The sequence below is a fragment of the Thamnophis sirtalis genome, unplaced genomic scaffold, assembly GCF_051295495.1.
Source record: "Thamnophis sirtalis isolate CommonGarterSnake01/CBP01778 unplaced genomic scaffold, rThaSir2_p1.2 scaffold_1, whole genome shotgun sequence".
NCBI classification, from domain to species: domain Eukaryota; kingdom Metazoa; phylum Chordata; class Lepidosauria; order Squamata; family Natricidae; genus Thamnophis; species Thamnophis sirtalis.
The window spans coordinates 160,526,800-160,549,108 of NW_028261381.1; the positions used below are offsets into that span (position 1 = coordinate 160,526,800).

At 40.7% G+C, this 22,309-nt stretch overlaps 1 protein-coding gene across 2 annotated transcripts; it reads left to right on the plus strand.

Annotated features, from left to right (window-relative positions):
* Positions 1–19: 19 nt before the first annotated feature.
* On the plus strand, positions 20–15,222 carry CWF19L1 (CWF19 like cell cycle control factor 1). 2 transcript variants are annotated; one of them, XM_087729292.1, is made up of 14 exons: positions 20–71; positions 678–762; positions 1,991–2,069; positions 3,013–3,114; positions 4,398–4,612; positions 5,467–5,585; positions 6,529–6,613; positions 7,449–7,589; positions 8,169–8,280; positions 8,812–8,891; positions 10,806–11,015; positions 11,529–11,648; positions 12,434–12,531; positions 13,045–15,222. In XM_087729292.1, exons 1-14 carry the CDS (start codon positions 46–48, stop codon positions 13,187–13,189), a joined length of 1,617 nt encoding a protein of 538 aa, XP_087585418.1. In that variant the 5' UTR covers positions 20–45; the 3' UTR covers positions 13,190–15,222. The 2 variants fall into 2 exon arrangements, with proteins under 2 accessions (XP_087585418.1, XP_087585422.1); XM_087729296.1 differs by lacking the exon at positions 10,806–11,015.
* Positions 15,223–22,309: the final 7,087 nt, after the last annotated feature.

Sequence of the window (22,309 nt, forward strand, 5' to 3'; positions counted from 1 at the left end):
TGTTACACGGCGCCGAGAAGGCGGCCGGAAGTGCTTGCCGTTGTGATGGCGCCGGAGAAGCCTTTGCGCCTGTGAGGAAAAGGGCGAGGGGAAGAGGGATGGCCAAAGAAAGTCCCTTTACTTTATTAAAATGGGGGTGTGAGGATCTCGCCAGGATAAAAATCAAGCTCCAGGTCTTAAAGGGAGTGTAAAAAAAGACCCCAAAGGACTGAGCTTTACCTCCTTTCTCTGGAATCCACGCGTCGCTTGGAAGGGGGGATAGTTTAAAAGCAGCGTTTCTTGATCTAGGGAATCAAAAGATCCCAGGTTGGGTCTCCGTTTGGTGCCCGAAAACCGACTTTAAACACATTTTTTACACTGCTTCAAAAACCAGGCAAGCTAAGTGGGGAATGATGTGACTCTGGAGCATCATAGCCACCCCTGGAATATCTCTTCATTTGAAATCATTAAAGATTGAGAAGCCCACGCTTTCCTTCCAAGGGCTCTGGCTACCTGCGGAATGGATATGTTTCCTGAGTTCTCTGGCCCACCTGACTGCATTTTTTTTTTCAAAACAATCACTTTAAAATCCTTTTGTCAGTAATTTTGGGGATTATTTTATCCCCCTGCTGCCCTGCCATAGTTTGTTGATTCAGTGGCTTTTTCTCTGCTTGAGACATGCTGGTTTCTTTCCTTAGGTTGGCCTGTGGAGATGTGGAAGGAAAATTTGGAGTTTTATATTCCAGGGTTCAAGCTGTTCAGAAGAAAAGTGGAGCATTTGATGTAAGTAGGATAGGATAACATCCCCAAGCACTGAAACTTCAGAATGAAACATACTTCGATCTTACATAATCCTTCCAGTCTGTCTCAGTACCTGCCAAATGTGGTATCAATTCATTGTTTATGTCAGCACTGGATTACCTTCTTTTTTCCAGACAATCACCACTTTGTTTATTCCACCTTCTAAAGAAACTGAGAAACTGCATAGAGGAGGTGGAACTTGTACTAGCAATGGCAATTCCACTAATGGAATTATAAGGAAGGATACAGTTCCAAACCTCACATTTCAATATAGCTTGCTACAATATATCAAATAGATAGTTTTTTGATACTGCACCGGGCTATTTATATCACTAAAACAGATTAAACTTTTTAATCCACTCAATAGCCCAAATTCTCTAGGTGAATTACAACTGATTTAAAGCATCATTATGATAAAACAATAATAATGCACCACTTAAAAAAAAAAACCAGCAGAATGCATTATGGAGAAAATACACAAATAATATTAAAGCTACCCTTGTTGAGCTAAATGTCTATGGAGATTCTCAGTCATCCTGGTCATGTTGTACCAAAGGTGCTTTTTCAAGAAGCAACTGGACTTTCTGGTTTTTCTGTTGAAGACATTTCGCTTCTCCTCCAAGAAGCTTCTCACTGAAGAAGCTTCTTGGATGTGAAGCGAAACGTTTTCAAAAGAAAAACTAGAAGTCTAGTTGCCTCTTGAAAAAGCACCTATGGGACTATCCTTGTTGAATTCATCACCTTTGCTTCTGCTTTGAAAGAATATTTCATTATGTCACCCTAAAATTGTGTTCATTTTTATATTTCTAATTATTTCATCCCAAAAATTTGACAGCATTTTGTCCATATAGATTTTTCAAGTCATTACCTTAACTGAACTCTTGATCTTAAAAATTGCTTATTATGCCTCTTTAGCTGAAATTGCTAAGAAGTAGGATTTTTATATCTTTCCTGAAGGGGAAAATATTGAAATAAGTAAATGTGCACTGTAGCTCTTTTCATTTTTAAAATTCAACTGTATAGTACTGATAAACAACTACTATACTTAAATGCCCTTGCTGAAATAGCTAGGAAGGCCATTGTGGTATCACAGATTGAACAGGCAAATGTATAGCTCAGGGAGCGCTTTATAGATGAGGTGTTTTCATCTCGATGAATGCTTTGGTTATTCCAATCAGTGTTATAAAAATTGTATGAAATGTTCTTTCAGTTCCTTGTATGTGTGGGAAACTTTTTTGGCTCTGCTCAAGATTCAGAATGGAAAGATTATCAAACAGGAGCAAAAAAAGGTAAGGAAAGTACTGTTCACTCGGACTTGTTGCCCTTTGCAACTGACAGCCCTGTAGTAGAATCTTTTTCATAAATCTGTCACTGCAGCTTAGACCTCATTTTTACTTACTATGTCTGGGCTATACCACTTGAGGAAATTGGATTGCTGCTCTTCTATAACAAATGAAATTTCTTCCCATAGGAAGTTTGACAAGGAAAAATATTGATATTTGTATACATACCAAAGCCAATTCAGAAAAATTCTCTTAACATTTCTATAAAGTACTTTGTCCCACCTTTTTGAACCAAAATATTTCTTGATTCCCTACTCCCACTGATACTTTGATCACAAATCAAATGTGCATATTGCTGGTTTCCATATCAAAACAAACATCTTATTACTCTAATGTAACAGCTATCACATAACATTCTACATGTATAACTACAGTTTTTGTTATTAATCTACTTATTCAGAAGCTCATAGAACATATACAACCTCAAAAGTATAAATCTTTCAATTTAATTCAGGCAAAATTGTGACTGTCAGATACACAGAAAAATAGAACAGCAGATTGCTGCACCTGCTAGAAATGAAACATCAGTTGACTTCTGTGTCCCAGGAAAAATAGATAAAATCCTTTTAAAATAGAAGCTATATAAGTTTGTACTGAACAGAATTATACTGTAGTTATATATTTCCGTTGTGCTCCTGTTCAAAAATACAGAGAGGATGCTTTTAAGTAGCAGATAACGGGGGAAATCCTCACTATCATTTGCATGAAGCACAAAGATTCTTCCTCAGAATATACTGGAATAGCAAGGAATTTCTTAAATTTAAAATAAATGTAATGTATAAAATAAAACTTTGACTTAAAACATTTTGCTCATACTACATAGAATGCATTTCTGTTGTGTGTTTTTTTCTTTAATTGTACTCTTGTGGGGGGGGGGGTTCTTCTTTAGCTCCTATACAGACATACGTGTTGGGTGCCAATAATGATGAAACAGTGCGTTGTTTTCCTGATGTCAGCGGATGTGAACTAGCTGAGAACATCACTTATCTAGGTAATCTGAAAGCTTTATTTTTATGAGTTAATTTTGGGGTACAAATAGCTGAAGTTGGAATTTCTGCCTTCTCCAAGATTCTCATATAAGCTTCTTGTGGTAATGTAGTAGGCATTTGCTAGGCATAGCTGAGCACTGGCTCATATAATTCCTGAGATCAAAGGGCTTCTTAAACCCCTAGGAGGCAAGAAAGGCATGATTGCTGCTGGGATTGTGACTATCTTTGGCTAACTCCCTTTTTGTTTCAATAGTGTACTTTTTTTAAACATCGGAATGTGAATTTTCTGAAGTATCCAAAATTGTTTCTCTATTCCCCCAAACAGGGTTGATATATCTATTCATTGTAGTTCTTTCTAGCTTTTATTTGCAGTTTGGAAAATTGCTGGTATCTGTCCATGCATTGGAAACTACAGGAAAGAAGACATTTTGTTTTATTTATTTATTCATTCATTTTTTACACTGGCCAGTGAAAAACACAATATACAAATTAATATTAATATTGTTAATACTAAAAAAAAGTTTAAAATTATAAAAGGCACAAAAAGAATAAAAAGATTAGGTAAAGAGGAGCTGTTAATTACCTAGGATCCATCTCAATATTTGCCAATTCCCCAGGGTCCCCAAGCCTGCTGGAGGTACCTCCAGGAATGAGGCCAGCCTTACTTCAAGGGAAGAGACATTCTATAAAATAAGAGTCACAGCAAAAAAAAGGCCAAAAACACAACAGGCCCTGTGCTGGATCTGGTGGAACAGACAGATGTAATCTGAGAGAGAGAGTGCTTCAACTGCTTCAGCTCCATGTCATGTAGGGCTTTAAAGGTCAAAACCAGTACCTTTAATTCAATGTGGAAACAGATTGGTAACCAATGCAGCTCACAAAACAGAGGTGTAATGTTTGACTAGTTCAAACATTCAGCAGGGAGAAGGAAGTAAGGTTCAGGTTCATCTAATCTTGCAACTCCATTCTTAAGAAGAAAAAATGTGATAGGTCTTCAATCATTTCTTTGACTTTTTATGTATGCCAAACTCACTGAATTTACATATTATGCTAAACCACAACACAAGAGAGTTGAAAATTGTGTGAATCACTGACATATTTGCATGTGTCTTCTAATCAAAGACTAGTCAAGGGGGAAGTTCATATCTTTCAGCACAAAACAGAAATACTACTTTATCAATTAAAATACATAGTTTGGGATTAGGTATTCCTTATATTTGAGTGTACAGTAGTGTGTGTTTCCTACAAATTCTCTGGCCTAAATCATGTTCCATTATATGCATAGGACGCAAAGGTGTCTTCAGTGGAGCTTCAGGACTTCAGATTGCTTATCTCAGTGGAATTGAATCCACAGAAGATCCAGCTCCTGCACATTGTTTTAGTACTAAGGATGTGATTGATCTCAAGACTTCCTTGCAATCAACCTCAAAATTCAAAGGTGTGGACATCTTGCTCACCTCTTGTTGGCCCAAGGGGGTAGAGGCCTTTGGCAACAGCTCCGTAAGTAGTACATTGGAAATGAAAAGGAATTTTACGATAGGATTTATGTCTTCCCCAAAGACTCATAGTCTGCAGGTGGAATGTACCAGAGTGGCAGTGAATATAACTCTGATTTTTAACATGAACTTAGTAGAAAAAGCTGACTGTAAAGAATGACATAATAAAATGTATTAATAATAATAATAATCCATGGTAAAATAAAAGAATACTAAATGCAAATCGGGCACAAGAATATAGAAAAACTATTACTATTCTCACAGGATTTTTTAAAGAGAGGCTTTCCTTTTTGATAAGTCCTGTACCAGCTCTGATGTTGTTTAGAAGAACGGGGAAGACCTGACTCTTCACCCAAGCTTTGGCAAGGAAGAGTGAGATCCCTCAATATATCGTGTTTGCATTTTTATTATTACATTTTTACTCCATCTATCTATTTCTCCCTCCCCCCCTCTTCCTTGAGTGGGTGTGGGTAAAAATAAAAAGGCCACCAGCATATTCTCTTGCCACCTCTTTTCCTCACAACAACCCTATGAACTAGGTTGGATTAAGAGAGAGTAACTGATCAAAAGTCACCCAACCGGCTTTCTTGCCTAAGGGAACATGGAATTTACAGCCTCCCAAATTCTAGGATAGCATCTTAATCACTACATCAAACTGGCTTTATCTTTTTAAGTATTATTGATCTGAAGGTAATCTCTTTGATTGTTGTGAGCCACCCAGAGTCAGGTAGCAAACCAGTTTAATAAATCGTTGTTATTTGATTTGGACTATGGAAGCATTGTTGATATATTTTCTATATATAAATCCACTGTAAATAAACATTATTTGTGTGTGTGTGTGTGACGTTGTTTTTACAGGGAGATGTGAACTCTATGAAACATGGTTCAGGATTAGTATCTTTACTGGCTGCAAGTTTAAAGCCCAGATACCATTTTGCTGGTCTCCAGAAAGTCAATTATGAAAGGCTTCCTTATAGGTACGTGAATCCTTGACTAATCACTGCTATATAGTATAAACTCATTTCTAAAACTGCAGCAAAGTTGTCTCAGTATTTAATGAAGTAATTTGCATAAATATAAGGCCATGAAAAGAGATAAACTAGATCAAAGCAAAGCCCACCACATATTCTGTTCCCACAGTGACTACAAGGAGTCCTTGACTTACAATTGCAATTGGGACCAGAATTTCCCTTGCTACACAAGGTAGTTGTTAAGTGAGTTAACACCTGATTTTATGACTGTCACAATTTTTAAGCAAATTATGCAAGTGAATTGTTAAGTGAATTATGCAGTCAATAAATGAATCTGGCTTCCCCCATTGGCTTTGCTTGTCAGAATCCAGCTGGCAAGTTCGCAAATGCCAATCACGTGACCCCAAGTTGCTACAACTGTCATAAATGCATGTCATTTGCCAAGTGCCTGAATGTTGATCACATGGTTGTGAAAATGCTGCAACAGTTGTAAGTGCAAGGATCTCTCATAAGTAGTTTTTTCAATGCCATTGTAGCTTCACATGGTTGCTAAATGAATGGTTGTAAGTTGAAGAGTACCTGTCATTACAGAAAACCCACAAGCAAGATCAGGACATGCCAACACCTTTCAATAATAACCCCAAGAATTTGTCATGTGAAAGCATGCTGCCTCTGATATTGGAGATAATATATAGTGATTAAATAGTAACTTTTTATAGTCTTGCCCTCCATTCTTAAGAGAGAAGTAATTTCATAAGCAACTTTTTATGGAATTAGTTAAACTACATGGACAATTTTATGTGGAATTCACATAAACATACAGACTGAAGTTTCCAACAGTGAACTGATTTTTTTTAAAGTGTTGTTGCATCTCTTTTCTTCAATGCAATTTAATATCTTCCAGGTCAGGGGATTCTTTCTAAAATCTGTGCAAAATTCTTCTTTATAGAAACCATGCTGTTCTTCAAGAAACTGCACAACATGTCAGCAGATTCATTGCCCTGGCCAATGTTGGCAACACTGATAAAAGAAAGGTGAACAGAGACTTTTTTGCCTTTTCATACCTGAACTGAACAGAGAATAACCAGATTGTATCCAAGTTGATTATACTCTATTTCTTGTCTTAAGGTAGTTTAATTTTGGTCAAGAAATTTTGCTACAATAATACTTCCATTAAAAGAAGCCCAAAAGTTGCTTTGAATTTGGTGTTTTGCATTGAAGGATGAGATTCCTCTTTAATTGTTAATTTCCTTTTTTTTAAACTGCCTTATTGGTCTTCGTGTATTTTCTCTCACATCACAAAGCCCACCAGTTTATGCCGGAGTACCCAATATACTGGTGCTTCTGAGCATATTGGGATTATAGCCAGTCTCACAAAAAAATTGTATGCTTGGCATGGCCAGTAGGCACATTCCCTACCAATCTCCCTTGGCACAAGCAGCCTCTCTTTTAGGTCCCCTAAAATCTTTCATAGTTTCCCTTGGGATCTATCAATTGCCTTTGCTACTTTGCTTCTTCTTTTGCTTTTGCTGTGATATGGTTTGCCAATTGCAGTGGCTTGACTCATGAAATCAGCTAAGCCAAAACCAAATTGACCTTATGGCAGTGTGTGAATAAGTGCTGCTATTTCAGTTGGTACAATCTAGGGTGTCCCTTCCCTTTTGACATTCATTCATTCATTCATTCATTCATTCATTCATGTGTGTCTACATCTCTTGTAACTTTGTTATAACACACATTTTTCATTGTTTGGCTGAGAAAATACATACTTTGATATTCTTAGAAAGAGCTTAAACATTAAACAGTATTCTGCAGGTTTTCTGCTGTGGCTCTATTTTTTATTTTTATTTTTTTTGTGATTTCTTTCAGTATCTCTACGCGTTCAGCATTCTTCCAATGAATTTAGTGGATCCTGCAGAACTCATCAAGCAGCCCCAAGATACCACCGAGAACCCATACCGAAAGCCTGGGGATGGAGAAAATTTTGCATATCAGTTACCAGATGCAAAGGTAGAGGGATTCAGTATTCATATTTTCCAATCCCTTAGGCTTGCTGAACTTGTAACACTGTTTTGGATAGCCTGGGATAGCTACACACTGCCTCTGATGAATGGGTTCCAGTTCTGGTATAATCCTCTTAAAACTTTTTAATGAGTCAGGCCTCTTCTGCTGGACATTTTTAGGACTATGTGACATTTGGAGTAGATCTATGGCTGCGGATGCATCAGCAGAAACCAGACACACTTCTCCGTTTTCTTTCTTCCACGTAGCACTAATTTTCCATCATTGTTTGATTAGTTAGTTGATCCTAGGCAATTTTCCAAATTTCCTAAAAATTCGGGGTTTATTACATTCCTTAGAAATAAAAAAAGCTACGCTCATTCTTTTATTTCACACTCATACATGTATTTGTATGCGCGCGTGCACATACATTTGTTTATTTTGTATTGGGGACTCTGCATGTTCCAGTTGCTTTTCAAAAAGAGCTTTAATCCAGATGTGTAACTTGTCAAGCAAAATACACATGAAAACAAATCTTTTCTAGATGTGCCCTCTGCCCTAACAAATTATTTTCCCTTGCTTCCAAAGGAGGAGCCTGCTAGCCAATTTTTTTTCGATTTAAGCAACAAGTCTAAAGGAAAGAAACGATCTATGAAAGGTGAAGAGAGACGTCCACCTAAGCGGTCGCCTTTCAAACCCCGTGAGTGCCAGGCTCATTTATCTTTTAAATATTGAGCAAGAAAGCACACAGGGCTTCAAATAGGCCTAAACCAAGGTTGGCTACATAGCTTTCATTTTTATAAATTAGTGTAGGGATCACATTTGTATTGTTCTAAGAGTAGAATATTTTGGTGTTGTTTTGAAACTGTTCAGGGGCACCAGCAGATTTAATTACATTCATACAAAACAACTAAGGTGCTTGGGAAAGTCCAAAAGGGCTCGCCTCACTGTATTGATAAAATCTTTGAATTTATCAATCTTATCATTGATCCGAACAAATTGAAACTAACTCTTGGCTGTATGTTGAGAGATATTATCTAGCAGAATGTGCATTAAAGCATTTTCCTTAATGGTGACAGAGTAGAGAGAGAAGAGAAAGAGGCCCATTTGACACATCTTAGCCTTCAAGGACCTCTAAAGATCTGTTAAAATATTTAGTAGAAGTCATTGGTGATGTCCTATTTTAAGTTACTGCTGAGTTTCTAATACCTATTTCCTCTTGATTTTAAAGCATTGCCGACAGCCGCCTGCTGGTTTTGCCTTGCCAGCCCAGATGTTGAGAAGCATTTAGTGGTGACCATTGGCACTCATGTAAGTATCTATTTTCCAGTGTCTATGCTTTAAAGATGAGAGGGCTGAATTATATATAATACAAGGTACTCAAAATGTACAGTAGATTTGGACTTTTTTGGTGATGTACAGGTGAAACTCGAAAAATTAGAATATCATGCAAAAGTTCATTTATTTCAGTAATGCAACTTAAAAGGTGAAACTAATATATGAGATAAGACTCATTACATGCAAAGCAAGATAGTTCAAGCCGTGATTTGTCATAATTGTGATCATTATGGCATGCAGCTCATGAAAACCCCAAATCCACCATCTCAGAATATTAGAATATTACATACAATCAATAAAACAAGGATTGTACATAGGACAGTATTGGACCTCTGAAAAGTAAGCATGCATATGTACTCAGTACTTGGTTTGGGCCCCTCTTGCAGCAATTACTGCCTCAATGCGGCGTGGTATGGAAGCTGTCAGCCTGTGGCACTGCTGAGGTGTTATGGAAGACCAGGATGCTTCAATAGCGGCCTTCAGCTCTTCTGCATTGTTCGGTCTCATGTCTCTCATCTTTCTCTTGGCAATGCCGCATAGATTCTCGATGGGGTTCAGGTCAGGCGAGTTTGCTGGCCAATCAAGCACAGTAATCCCACAGTCATTGAACCAGGTTTTGGTGCTTTTGGTAATGTGGGGATCTGGAAAATGAAGTCAGCCTCCCCATAAAGCTCATCTGCGAAAGGAAGCATGAAGTGCTCCAAAATCTCCTGATAGACAGCTGTGTTGACCCTGATCTTAAGTAGAGTGGTCAAAAGTCCTCTTTTCTGAAGAGAGCAACTTTTGCATCTCATTTGGAAACCAAGGACCCAGAGTATGGAGGAAGAATGGAGAGGCCAATCAAGCACAGTAATCCCATGGTCATTGAACCAGGTTTTAGTGCTTTTGGCAAAAGTTGCTCTCATCAGAAAAGAGGACTTTGGAACACTGAGCAATAGGACTTTGGAACACTGTGCTTCATTAAGACCAGGGTCAATGCAGCCGTCTACCAGGAGATTTTGGAGCACTTCATGCTTCCTTCCACAAACGAGCTTTATGGGGAGGCTGACTTCATTTTCCAGATCCCCACACTGCCAAAAGCACCAAAACCTAGTTCAATGACTGTGGGATTACTGTGCTTGATTGGCCAGCAAACTCGTCTGACCTGAACCCCATAGAGAATCTATGGGGCATTGCCAAGAGAAAGATGAGAGACGAAGAGCTGAAGGCCGCTATTGAAGCATCCTGGTCTTCCATAACACCTCAGCAGTGCCACAGGCTGATAGCTTCCATGCCACGCCACATTGAGGCAGTAATTGCTACAAAAGGGGCCCAAACCAAGTACTGAGTACATATGCATACTTATACTTTTCAGAGGTCCGATATTGTTCTATGTACAATCCTTGTTTTGATTGCATGTAATATTCTAATTTTCTGAGATGGTGGATTTGGGGTTTTCATGAGCTGTACGCCATAATCATCACAGTTATGACAAATCACGGCTTGAACTATCTTGCTTTGCATGTAATGAGTAATGTAATGTTTTTCATTCCTAAAAGTTATTCATAATACATTTTTCTGTCACCGTTAAACAGATGTTGACAATCTCTCTTTTTCCACAATTCTTTGATTATTGTTTGGCACCATTCTGCACAATCCTCATTGCATTTAATGATAATCTGTTTTCTCTCTGGTTCTTTTGTCAATAAAGTGGCATAAAAACTTCTAATGACTTTTTAAAAGAATTTTCTCTGACTGTAACTTGTTTCTTTGTGAGTGGAATGTTTCGGACAATATAACATTTCAGAATGTCAATCCTGTTCCTATCGGTTTAACATTAATAGCATGAAGGGATTGGCTACGGAGTGCTAATGATTCTCACCACTGTTTCTTGGGTTCTTTTTATAGTGCTATCTTGCCCTTGCCAAAGGGGGCTTGTCACCTGATCATGTCCTTATTTTGCCCATTGGACACTATCAGTCAATGGTCGAGCTTGGTTCAGAAGCAGTGGAAGAATTTGAACAGTACAAGTCTGTGCTGAAAAAATTCTTCAAAGCCAAAGGGAAAAGGTGTGTGATTTATGAAAGAAATTATAGGAGCCAACACCTCCAGCTCCAGGTGAGGCACTTCTATCTTTGCAGAATTTTTAAATTTTAATTTTAGTGAAAATTTCTGAATACTTGGGGTATGATTTGATGCTTTTAACAGCACTGAGAATCATAGAATATCTTTCCTTTCTTCAGTATAAACCTTACCTGAACATTCTCTTCATAGACAGTGTTCTGCTTATACCATCATGTTTTTCTAGTAATATATTGTGGTAGTTTCTATTTGGCTGACCAGAAACAGTATCTGAACAGCATCTGGCTACCACAGAGAGTATAAGTGAGGCAAGAGAACTGAGGACTGCAGAAGGAAAACAAGTCCTCAGTACTTCATCTCCCACAGCCGATTTTCTCTTTTCACATTCATAAGTTTAAGACTGCAAGAGAGGCATTTGCCTTTCATCATGATGATAACCTTTGCTGAGGGTCCTCTTTGGACCCAATGATGGAGCTCTTAATTTGCCTTGAATATTGCTTTTTTTAACTCCTTTTTTCATTCCTAAGTGCTGTGAAAATATTCTTCTAGGTTGTTCCTGTACCCCAGGCCTGTTGTGTTACTGAAGACATTAAGGAAGCCTTCATAAGTCAAGCAGAGGAACGTCACATTGAGTTGTTAGAGATACCAGAACATTCAGCTCTCAAACAAGTAAGAGTCAAGCTATTGTTTTCTTTGTTTATCTCAGAGAGTTGTTGCAAGGGAATCTGGGAATGCAAGAGTTGGATCTCAGCCTAGCATGTTCTTTTATATTCCCATTTCCTTTATTACTAAGCAGATGGCAGGATACTGAGTCAGAAGTTCCAGTGTTTATTTTTATTACATGTTACATACTATCAGAGAGTGTTTCCTGTATCAGCTTCCTCAGTCTGAGCACTTTCTAGCAGCAGGGTCCTCAGCTCCAACAGCTATTGCCACTGGCTGGTAATTCCTGCAGTTAAATTATATCTAAAGAATTACATCTAAAGAAAGCAAAATTAAAGATATCCCTTTCACAACACCCCTGTCACGTGTCCTTCTGTAATTTAACAAACCTTTTTCTCTCATAAAGAGCATCTCTGCCAATATATTACATCTAAATGTAACCAGAATAACAAATAAATTACCAGCATCACTTTAGTCCCTAAATACTTTAGCCCATGTTTGTTGTCACTTGTTAAAAGCTGTCTGCTTAAAAAGACCTATGAGTTTACAAAAAGTATTAAAGCCTTAATCCAGTGATGTCACATCCTGAATGATGTGAATGAAAAATTGCTTACTGAGCAAATATCTGGCTGCACCGCAACTTTGCTACTCGTTTTCATTTTCCTGGTAACCTGGTAAACATGTTTCAAAGATCATATGTGCTCATTTGTTTCATTGTTTTAATCATCCAGATTCCTCTTTGGAAGGGATGAACAAAATATTGCTACATGGAAATGCTTCTTGTCTTTCAGATAATTCAGCCAGGGACACCGTATTTCTATGTTGAGCTTGATAATGGAGAGAAACTCTTCCATCGTATTAGCAAAAACTTTCCCTTGCAGTTTGGAAGGTTAGTTTATTCTACTTATTTAATCTCTCCTTTTTTAAAGTGTGATTTAAGTGGCTACCCAAATCACTGATCGGCTCTGGGCAGCTTACATTTGGATAGAAACATAAAAAACACAGAGAATAAAAGCAAAGCACAATAAACATCCAGAAGCAGAAAAAAGAATAATAGAAAGATTACAGAATAACCAAGACCAACTATTACATAGACCATTCAGAAGCCTTTTGTTCTGGACTTTGACTTTGCCTATCAAATGGAATGAAAGAGTGTTGTAAAGACAAGCTGTAGCTTTATAGTTGCTAACCCCTGTTTTTGTTCTCAGTTGGGATTGTGTCACCGTTTTTATTTTTATTGTATCTGTTCTTCCTTGTTAGGTTTTATTTACCCCTATACATTATCCTCAAGTGGAGATCCATCAAGCGGCCTTTAGAATATATGGCTAAGCAGTCTTCAGTATTGGGAACTTGGAGCACGATGATAGAGTAACACTAGTTTGCATTCTGCTGTTTTCCACAGGGAGGTGCTGGCCAGTGAGGGGATCCTTGGCATGCCTGAGCGGGCAGATTGGAGAAGCTGCCAGACAGGACGGGATGAAGAAATTGCTGCAGTCCAAGACTTCCGTCAAGCCTTTGAGCCTTTTGATTTTGCCGAGTCGGATTGAGTATCTGAAAGGAAGTGGGAAAGCTCTCTTGAAGAACAGCTTTTCTTTGAAGCTTTCTGTCAAGCCACAGGAATTTTGCAGGGGTTGGAGTTCACTTTTCCTGCTGGCTAGGACATGGCTAGGCCTTTTATTTGTCAGGAATCAGTGTTGTACTGAAGATTATTTATTTATGAAGTCTTGCTTGTCTACAGGTTGGGCCTCATTTTGTCTGCACTTATTGGCCTGTGGCTTCCAGAAGGCCTTCAGAAGAGGCGCTCCTAAAAAGTTTTCTTTTGCAGTTGACCCCTCTGTTCCAGCCAGTGAGTTTAAGAACTACGAATCCTCCTAGATTGGGGAAGTAGTTTAAATCCTCTGATATTGGAGGTAGATTTGCAGTTCGCATCACACAGTACCCTAAGTTCTTGTGCTCTGGCAGTAAATCACTGCTATCTAGGTCATGCACTAAAAGAAAAGAATACAATCTTTGAAAGCAGTGGAAGCCTCAATCCTCTGCTGTATAAATAGAGGAGGTGGTGAGAAGCTAGTGCTGGTTGCAAGCTGATTGTACAAAAGGAAAAACATGCCCAGGCCAGGTGCATGTTAACTCTGTTTTAGGAAAATACGGGAAGTCAGATGTGCAATGCAGATAAGCAATCACTGCTTTCTGTTCAGCTCTAAGTTTCGCTGTAAGGTGGTTGGGTTTTTAAATAACTATATACAGTATATTGAGAGAGAGAGAGACTACTGGCTTAATGAACAGTCTTGGAGAATGGTTAAAATATAGTTTGCTCAAATGAATATTTTTAATTAGAATGTGTGGGTTTTTTATATGTGAACAGCAGATAAAATATCTTCCTATCAACTGTTGGCTAGCGTTATTAGCTGGGAATAAAGTCATCTATATGAGCTCAGTTAAAATTTTAAACGTCTTTTGAGAAAGCGATTATATGATTTCTGAGGAAATTATAAGATTGTATACCGTATTACAGTAATAGAGTCATATGGAGTCTGTTTCTTATGGCTTATGTTGAATTTCTCAATTTGACATATTGGGCTTTTAATTTACTTACATCTTTCTTAATTTTCATTTTTTAAATAATGTCCTTGGACACCCTATTCAGCCTGGGCCTTAGGAATCCAAATTAAAGTTTCTTTAATAAATGGCGATGTGGACAAACACTTCTCTGTAATTAATTGGTTTCACTGTTGGACTGTTCCTACTGTTAGAGCATTTTGCTAACATTCAGGCAAAATGGACCTATAGGCATTGGGGGTGATATGGTCACATTTCAATTGAGATAGAAGTTAAAATGATTACTTACTGGTCGTCTCTGTTTTAATACATGGCTACAAGAGGTGAGCTTTGCACAAGAGTTTTGAATTATAGTGCTGGAAGAAACATACAGGCAGTCCTCAACTTATAATAGTTCATTTAGTGACCATTTGAAGTTACAACAGCATTAGGTGACAAGATGGAGTACAAAATGGGATGTTACCGGATTGTACCTCTAATAATTGTGTAATGCAACAAAAAAACAGGACAGTTTGGAGAACTTCTATCCATAGGGACACCAAAGGTCAGCTACAATTTACTGGGATATAATATACAACATCCTTCCAGGAACTTGAAGAATGTTACCATATTTCTCCTTTGCTTGCCTTTTCCTGAGACTATTTAATTCCTATTTAACTCATAGTTTTGAGTTCCCAGTCATTCTTGTTGTCCTTCTTTGTATCTTCCAGTTTATTTGAATCTTTACAGTGTGGTGTCTAAACCTGGGCACAGTATTTAAGGTGGGGTCCGATAAGTGTAGAATAAGAGAGAATTACTTTCTGTTCTTTATTTGCAGCAGGGAAAAAACAACTGTACAGTTTGTTGCAATAATAGTCAAATGTGGCATTGTTATAAAAACCTTATATCCAACCTCATGTAGATACCTGCATCACACAGGGTGCGATAGCAGGGCGTCAACAGATCCCACAAATCAGGAAATTGTCTGCTCATTGTTGATGTTATCATACCAAAGGAATAAATTCTGTACATGTTGCATCTTTTCAGTATTCAAATGAATTATTATGTTCCATTCAATCCCTCCTGGATTAGTTTTGTGGACAAATGTTTATCCTTGGCAATTTTCTGTTAGAATAGTATGAAGGTTCTGACAATAGCAGCCAGTTTAGCAGCAACTCGAGTGTTTGCAGTGGATTTATATATCATCCAGAAATATTATGCAGTATTTTGCATAGAAATATTTCAATGTGGAGGCAAGGGGAAACTTTCAGTTCTTTGCAACATTTGCCACTGGAATCATACCAATACACACCCACTTGATGTTGGTGCACAAAAATCTTATAAGGTGAAAGGACAAGTAGTCACATATACTGTTCTCCAGCGCGCTGCTTGGAGAGTCCAAGCATGGGTTAACACAGTCTATCTGCTCTAGGACTGAGTGGGTTTTTTCTCTCTTGGCCACCCCTCCGATTGCCTCCATAGTTTCAGTTTTAAAACACAGTCCGCCCATTTGGACTGTTTTGGGGGGGCATTCCAGTTCTAGAGCAGATATCTGGACTCCCCAAGCTCAATTTCTCTCCAAAAAAGTTTTCCTTTTCTCTACGAGATCTTCGCATCTTCTACTTACTTGCATTTGCTGAGGGGGCGCCGGCTCTTTTCGCCGCCCACTGGTCGTATGCAGGGCAGGAGACTGAGTAGCTTGCCCGGTGGTGGCTGCTGAGCAAAGGGACGGGCGGGAGGCCTCCCGTACCATGTGGGTCCCCCACTGCTGTGTTCTGAAGCTGCGTGGGTGGTTGAGTGCCCCAGCGGCTGCGGCAGTGCGCCATAGACCGGCAGGGACGGCAGCAGCCATTTTGGTAGTTTGCGCGCTTTTGCCTAAACTGCTCGCGCAGCAGCCACCATTTTCTCCCAAGCCTCGTGCACAGCAGGTCGTTTGGAGCATGCCGTTGGATCGTGAAGTAATCGCCTCAGCCCCTCTGCGGATCGCCACCAGGAAGCTCAGGCCTTGTCCTGGGTGCCGGCCAGGCCTGTCTTCTTCCTGTGTCTGGATCTCCCGGGAGGCGGTGGTAGGGAGATTCTCAGCCCTCAGGCGGCCCTTCCTCCACCGAGAGTCCACAGGCACGCTTTCACTGGCAGGTGAAGAGTCTGGTGCCTATCCGCTGCGATATATACCTTGAGTCAAGCATGGCAGACGATGGAGTGGAGGCGCAGGAGGTGCCGGCAGGGCCCTCTGCCAAGCACAGCAGGATTGAGAGCAGTAAGGGAGGGAAAGGCGCCACCAACAAAGTCTCCCCGGGGGCCTCTGGGACCACTAGTAAGACCAGGGAGGGCCCATGGAAACAAGACGCTGTGGAGGCCAAGGCCCCACAGCAGCAGGCATCCCCGGTTCAGGTGGGGCAAGGGCCAGGCTCGCCCACCTCCCAGGGGGGTGAACAGGATTTCCCTTCTTGGGACAGTAGATCCCCATCTCCTATGGGGGAGGGATCCAGGGCTTCGTCCCCAGACGCTTCATGGGGGTATCCAGACTCTCCAAGTTTGTTCCTCAGGGAAGAACTGGAGCCCTTCCAGGGCCTACTTCTGCCTGTGGAAGAAAGTAGCGCTGGGAGTCATAGGAGCAGGCATGTTTGGTCTGACTTTCGTGCCAGGGGGGACAGGGGACCTGCCCTATCAGTCGAAATGAGAGAGGTCATTTCTATCGCTATCTCCCAGGGCATAGCCGAGGGCATGAAGCACAGGGAGGCCAGTAAGTCTGGCTCATCCAAAGCTAAGTGGGCCCCAGACCATAGTCCCATCCAAGCACCGGTCTCTCCGGGCACCTCGGTGGCCACGGAAGAGTCGGTTTCAGAGGAGGAAGGGGAGGCTGAAGGCTTTGTGTTATCGGAAGATGAGGGTCTTCCCCCTGACAAGCCAGCATTTACTGGCCTATTCAAGCCGACCTTGTTTAAATCTATTTTGCATAAGGCAGCCATTGAATTGGGCTCCGCTCCCAAGGATGCGGCAGCTTCGTCCTCCTCTTCCGGGGACCCCAAGGACGGTCTATTTAAGGAAACGACTCCTACTCAGGAGGTCATTCCCATTCCAGACTTGTTTATGGACGTTGTTCAGCGTCAGTGGGCTCAACCCAGTACGTTGACCAATCCTAGTGGGAGAGATAAAACCCTTTATTCTGTTGAGGGTAAGATGGAGGATGTGTTGAAGTTGCCCGAGGTGGATGCCCCAGTGGTTTCCTAGACTTCTACTTCGAACCTGCCGGCCGATTTTCTAGAAGGACTCAAGGTGGAGGATAAAAGATCTGAGAAGGCGTGCTACAAGACACACCAGGCGGCCGCCTGGGCTATCAGGACATCCACCTCGGCTTCCTTCTTCATCAGGGCATCCCTTCTCTGGTTGACACAGAGAGCCAAGCCTCCCACCAGGGGATCCTGGTGGAAGCATGACCTCAGCAAAATTATCACCGCGGTTGAGTATTCGGCGGATGCCTCGTTGAATGCCATTAAATTTGCATCTAGGGTGTTGGCGTCCAACGTTACTTCGCGATGGCTGCTGTAGCTTCGCTACTGACAAGCCAACATGAAGGCTAAGTGGAAGCTCGCTTCGGCTCCGTTTAAGGGGGGGCAGCTCTTTGGGGATGCCCTGGACAAGTTTGTCATCGAAACGAAGGACAAACGGAAGGTCCTTCTGGCCACTTTGAAAAAGAACGCCTGTGGAGGGCGGGGCCGAAGCCGTGACGAGACGATGTGCAATCTCAAAGCTCTGAGATTGCAGTTGACACTTTTATTGCTGGGCGGTCCCAACAGACCTAAATCATCCTGAAGAGATGGTGAATAAATCTTGCTGATCTCGTGGATATTGCAAAATCTCCAAGAGGGCAGGTGGTAATAAAAATTCCAGTCTGTCAAGACTGACAAAGTCAGGGCAGCTTCAGAACAGAATGACCTGGAAAGAGAAAGTTTTCAGCTGGTGATAAACTTTTATTGTTTTTTAAAAAATGGATTGCCTATAAAACCTAAAAACAAACTAATCAAAAATAGAAGAACTTAGCGGCGAATTTGATTTTTGTAATGGTTCTGGACAGTGATTATCTTACTTTTTAAATGTTATTTACATGGATTGAATCTAAGCAAAACTTTTTCAAATGGGTGGATTAAGCTTCCTTCTTCTAACATTTCCCTGGTGACTATCTGCAAACTAAAGATTTATTGTATTGACTATGACATTGCAATCTTTTATTGCTTAGCTGTTTGGTTTAAGATCTGATAAGATTTTACAGCTGTCCTTTTGAAGTTTGTTTTCGCTTACAGAGAGCTTGTGAGTGTGTGTGTCAATCTTGCTGACCTTTTAAGGAAAATTTAACTGCGTATGGACATGGCGTCCACAGGGCCTTTGAATCTTCGAGGAGTATTCTTAGCGCTGCAGAGATTGCTGGATTCAGAGGAAAGAATTGAGAGAAAATTGGATTATTTGGTGCATTTAACAACAAAATATGATGAAAAAACTGAGGATGTTTTTCAAATACAAAATAAGAAGATTGAAACTCAAAAAAATGAAATGGAAGACGAATATAAAGAGACTGAGCCTGTTGATATTCGCAGTAATTGGTTTATTTCTGAGGGAGGAAGGAATGGAATACTGGAAGAGGAATTAAATGAAGAGAAAATCTATTTCAAAGGACAGGACATAGAAGAAGAAAAAGAAATCATTAAAGAATTTATGGACTATGAAATACTATTTGCAAAATATATATTTTTTCTGTTAAAATGTTTTTATTTTCCATTTTTCATTTTCATACAGTCACATATATACTGTGCATAACCAGGATCATACAACATTAAACAATAATCACAGCAGTTCCTCTTGTCAACAATACCCCAGAAATATAAATAAAATAAAACTCAAACTCAAACTCAAATAGAAACCCAATATACCTCTTCCGCTCTCCATACACCTCTTTCTTCCGCTCCCCTCCAACTTACTATCTTCCCTCCATCATTCCCCTCTACCCTACTTCCCCTCCCCCTCTACCACTCCTCTCTCCCAGTCAACTCCCTCCCTTCCTTCTCACCCTCCCTCCCATCCTCTCTCCTGCCCTCTCTACCCCTCTTCCTTCTACCCCACTCCACCTCCCCTTGGTGTATTTCTACTATATGTCAATGTATTCAGCTTGTCCTATTTTTACGGAGAAATTAAAGAGAAACAGTATACATGTGAAATTGCATTATGTTGAAATCTAACTCATAGTATATGTCCCCCCTCCCCTCCCCCCTAACACCCCACCTCCCTCCCCCTCCCCGACTTCCCAGAGCCCATACATGGTATAGATTTTTAACAAACACAGTCTAAAATATATTGAGACAAAAGAAATTTTAAAAAAGAGGTTAATAAGGGGTTATCTCTACATTGATCTTAGCTTCTTCCTGTTACACTAACTTTGAACAGTTTAACTCATTCCTGATCCTAAGCATAGACTACTTGCAAAATATTTGATATCACTGCTGATAATTAAAGATAAGCTGAACAAGGAAACAGAAAGAGGACGTCAAGATTACATGAGAGATATTACAAGCAAGGAGCTGCTAAGAGCAGTCCATACAGATTTGATCAAGAGGATGTTTGGAGGGCTGGATCCACAAATGGCAGAAGACATAAGATTGTTTTGCTATTGGAGAGATACAGGTTGATAGATGGAAGAGTATAATTTAAAACTAGCTAAACTTAGTTAAATTTAGTGACAATAGGTATAGTTAAATAAAAATGGATAATGATAGTAATGTATACAATGTTGAGCTGTTACGATAAGTAATAATTGGATATGAATATTGAATGTTACCCATGAAGGGAAGGCTAGAAATATTTTGGACTATATATAAAGGTTATTAACAACAATAACAATAAAAAAGAACAAAATTAGACACAGCTAAGTTTTAAATATTAGGGGGGAAATGTTATGATATAGGATATAGTCAAATAAAGAAAGGATAATGATAATAAATTATATACGTGCTATGAGTACAATATGAGGGAATTGGATGTAAATGGTAAACGGATTTGGAAAGGAGGATTAGAAAATTTTGGTATTAAATATTATGGATGTTTAGCTAGAATAGGATATGAGGATTTAATGTTAATGGAGGATTTTATAAATAAGTAAATGAAATGCCAGTATGTGGTTATGTATTAAATCTTGGTATATTTTATGATGAAGGAAGTTTAAATAATCATAGTCAAATAAAAGTGGAGGTATGATGATGGTAATATAATAAATATCTGAGTTAAGATATTAGAATTAATATGAATTATATTTGATGACGGTGGAAGAGATGCACGAAAGCCTTTTGTAACCAACTGATACACTTTCTACAGTATGTAAAGAAGGAGGATTTGTATGTTTGTTTTGAAAATAAAAATATATTTTTTTAAAAAAGAAAAAGAACGAGCGTAAGAACTCTGGTTCCTTTCGAAAGCAGTCCTTTCGGAGCCAGGAGGCTAGCTAGCCATCTACCTCTTCCACTTACCATAGACCCTACTCCCAGGGTGGGGACAGGGATCAGGACAGGGGATCCTACGGATCACGTGGTAGACAGCAGCAGCAGTCCTTTCAGAAACCTTACAGAGGAGGGAACTCCTCCCCCGTCAGTTCCACAGGGGTAAATGACCATCACAGGGGTCCTCCCATAGGGGGTCAGCTCCAGTTGTACGCCGACGTGTGGAAGGAGGTCACGACAGATTCCTTGGTCCTCAACACGATCAGGAAGGGCCTAGTATTAGAGTTTCTGTCCTTTCCCCAGAGGTCATTCATTCAGTGCCCGACTCCAAAAAGCCACCTGAAGACAGAGCTCATGCAGGCCGAGTTCCTCCACCTTCTACAGATCAGAGCCGTAGAACCCGTACCCCAGGGGCAGGAGAGGCAGGGATTCTACTCCATCGTCTTCCTAGTACCCAAAAGCTCAGGCGGGTGGAGGGCCATATTAGATCTCAAACGTCTAAATCAACATCTGGCCTATAAGAAATTCAAAATGCAGTCCCTCCAGTCGATCCTGGAGTGTGTGAGGCGTGGAGATCTACTCACATTGATAGATCTGAAAGAGGCTTACCTGCACGTCCCAAACCACGTGGCTCACAGGTGGTTTCTGAGGTTTTTCTATGACGGGAGGCACTACCAGTACAGGACCCTTCCCTTCAGCTTCTTGTCCGCACCCAGGACGTTCACAAAAATCCTGGCTGTGGTGGCAGGCCACCTCAGGAAGCATCCAATCCATCTGGAATGCTATCTGGACAACATCATCATACATTCCAACAGCCAAAGTCAAGCCAGGCAGGACGTTCAGCTGACCATACTCATGTTATAGCAGCACGGCTTCTCTGTGAACCTGGAGAAAAGCCCTCTGGACCCGACCACGCGCATCCAACACCTGGGCACGGTCATAGACTCGGGTGCTTGTCAGGTCTTCCTCTCCCCAGAAAGGCTGTAGAACCTCAGACACAGAGTACAGCAGTGTCGGAGGTCCAGGTCTATCCCGATCATCTCGCTTTCGCAACTCCTCAGAGTCACGATCTCATGCCTGAAGGTGGTTCCCTGGGCAAGGCCCACGTAAACAGGCAGGGCGGGACTCACTCCAGGAGGCTCATGGCGGAGGCGCTGGGCAGGTAGGCAGAACGCCACCTGGCATCCATAAAAGCGGACCACATCTCGGGGACCAGCAATCGGGAGCAGATTGGCTGAGCAGGCAGCAGATTGACCACATCGAATTGCAGCTGCATCCGGACCTGTTCCAGCAGATCGTGAGGAGATTCGGCAAACCGCAAGTAGACCTCTTTCCACAGACTCCAACACTCATCTGCCACAGTTCTTCACCCGATACCATTCACCTTTGGCAGAGGGGACAGATGCACTGAGATACAAGTGGCCTCCATGACTTTTGTACGCATTCCCCCCTCTGCTGCTCATTCCACAGGTTGGGATCAAGTTACTGGCAGAGGAAGCAGAGGTCCTGCTAGTCGTGCCCCACTGGCCCAGGAGGTCCTGGTATGCAGACCTGGTAGGTCTCTCCATCCAGAGACCATGGAAAATTCCTCCAGACCAGATCTCTCTCTGCCAGGGAGTCATCAGCCACCCGGATCCCCAGTGGTTG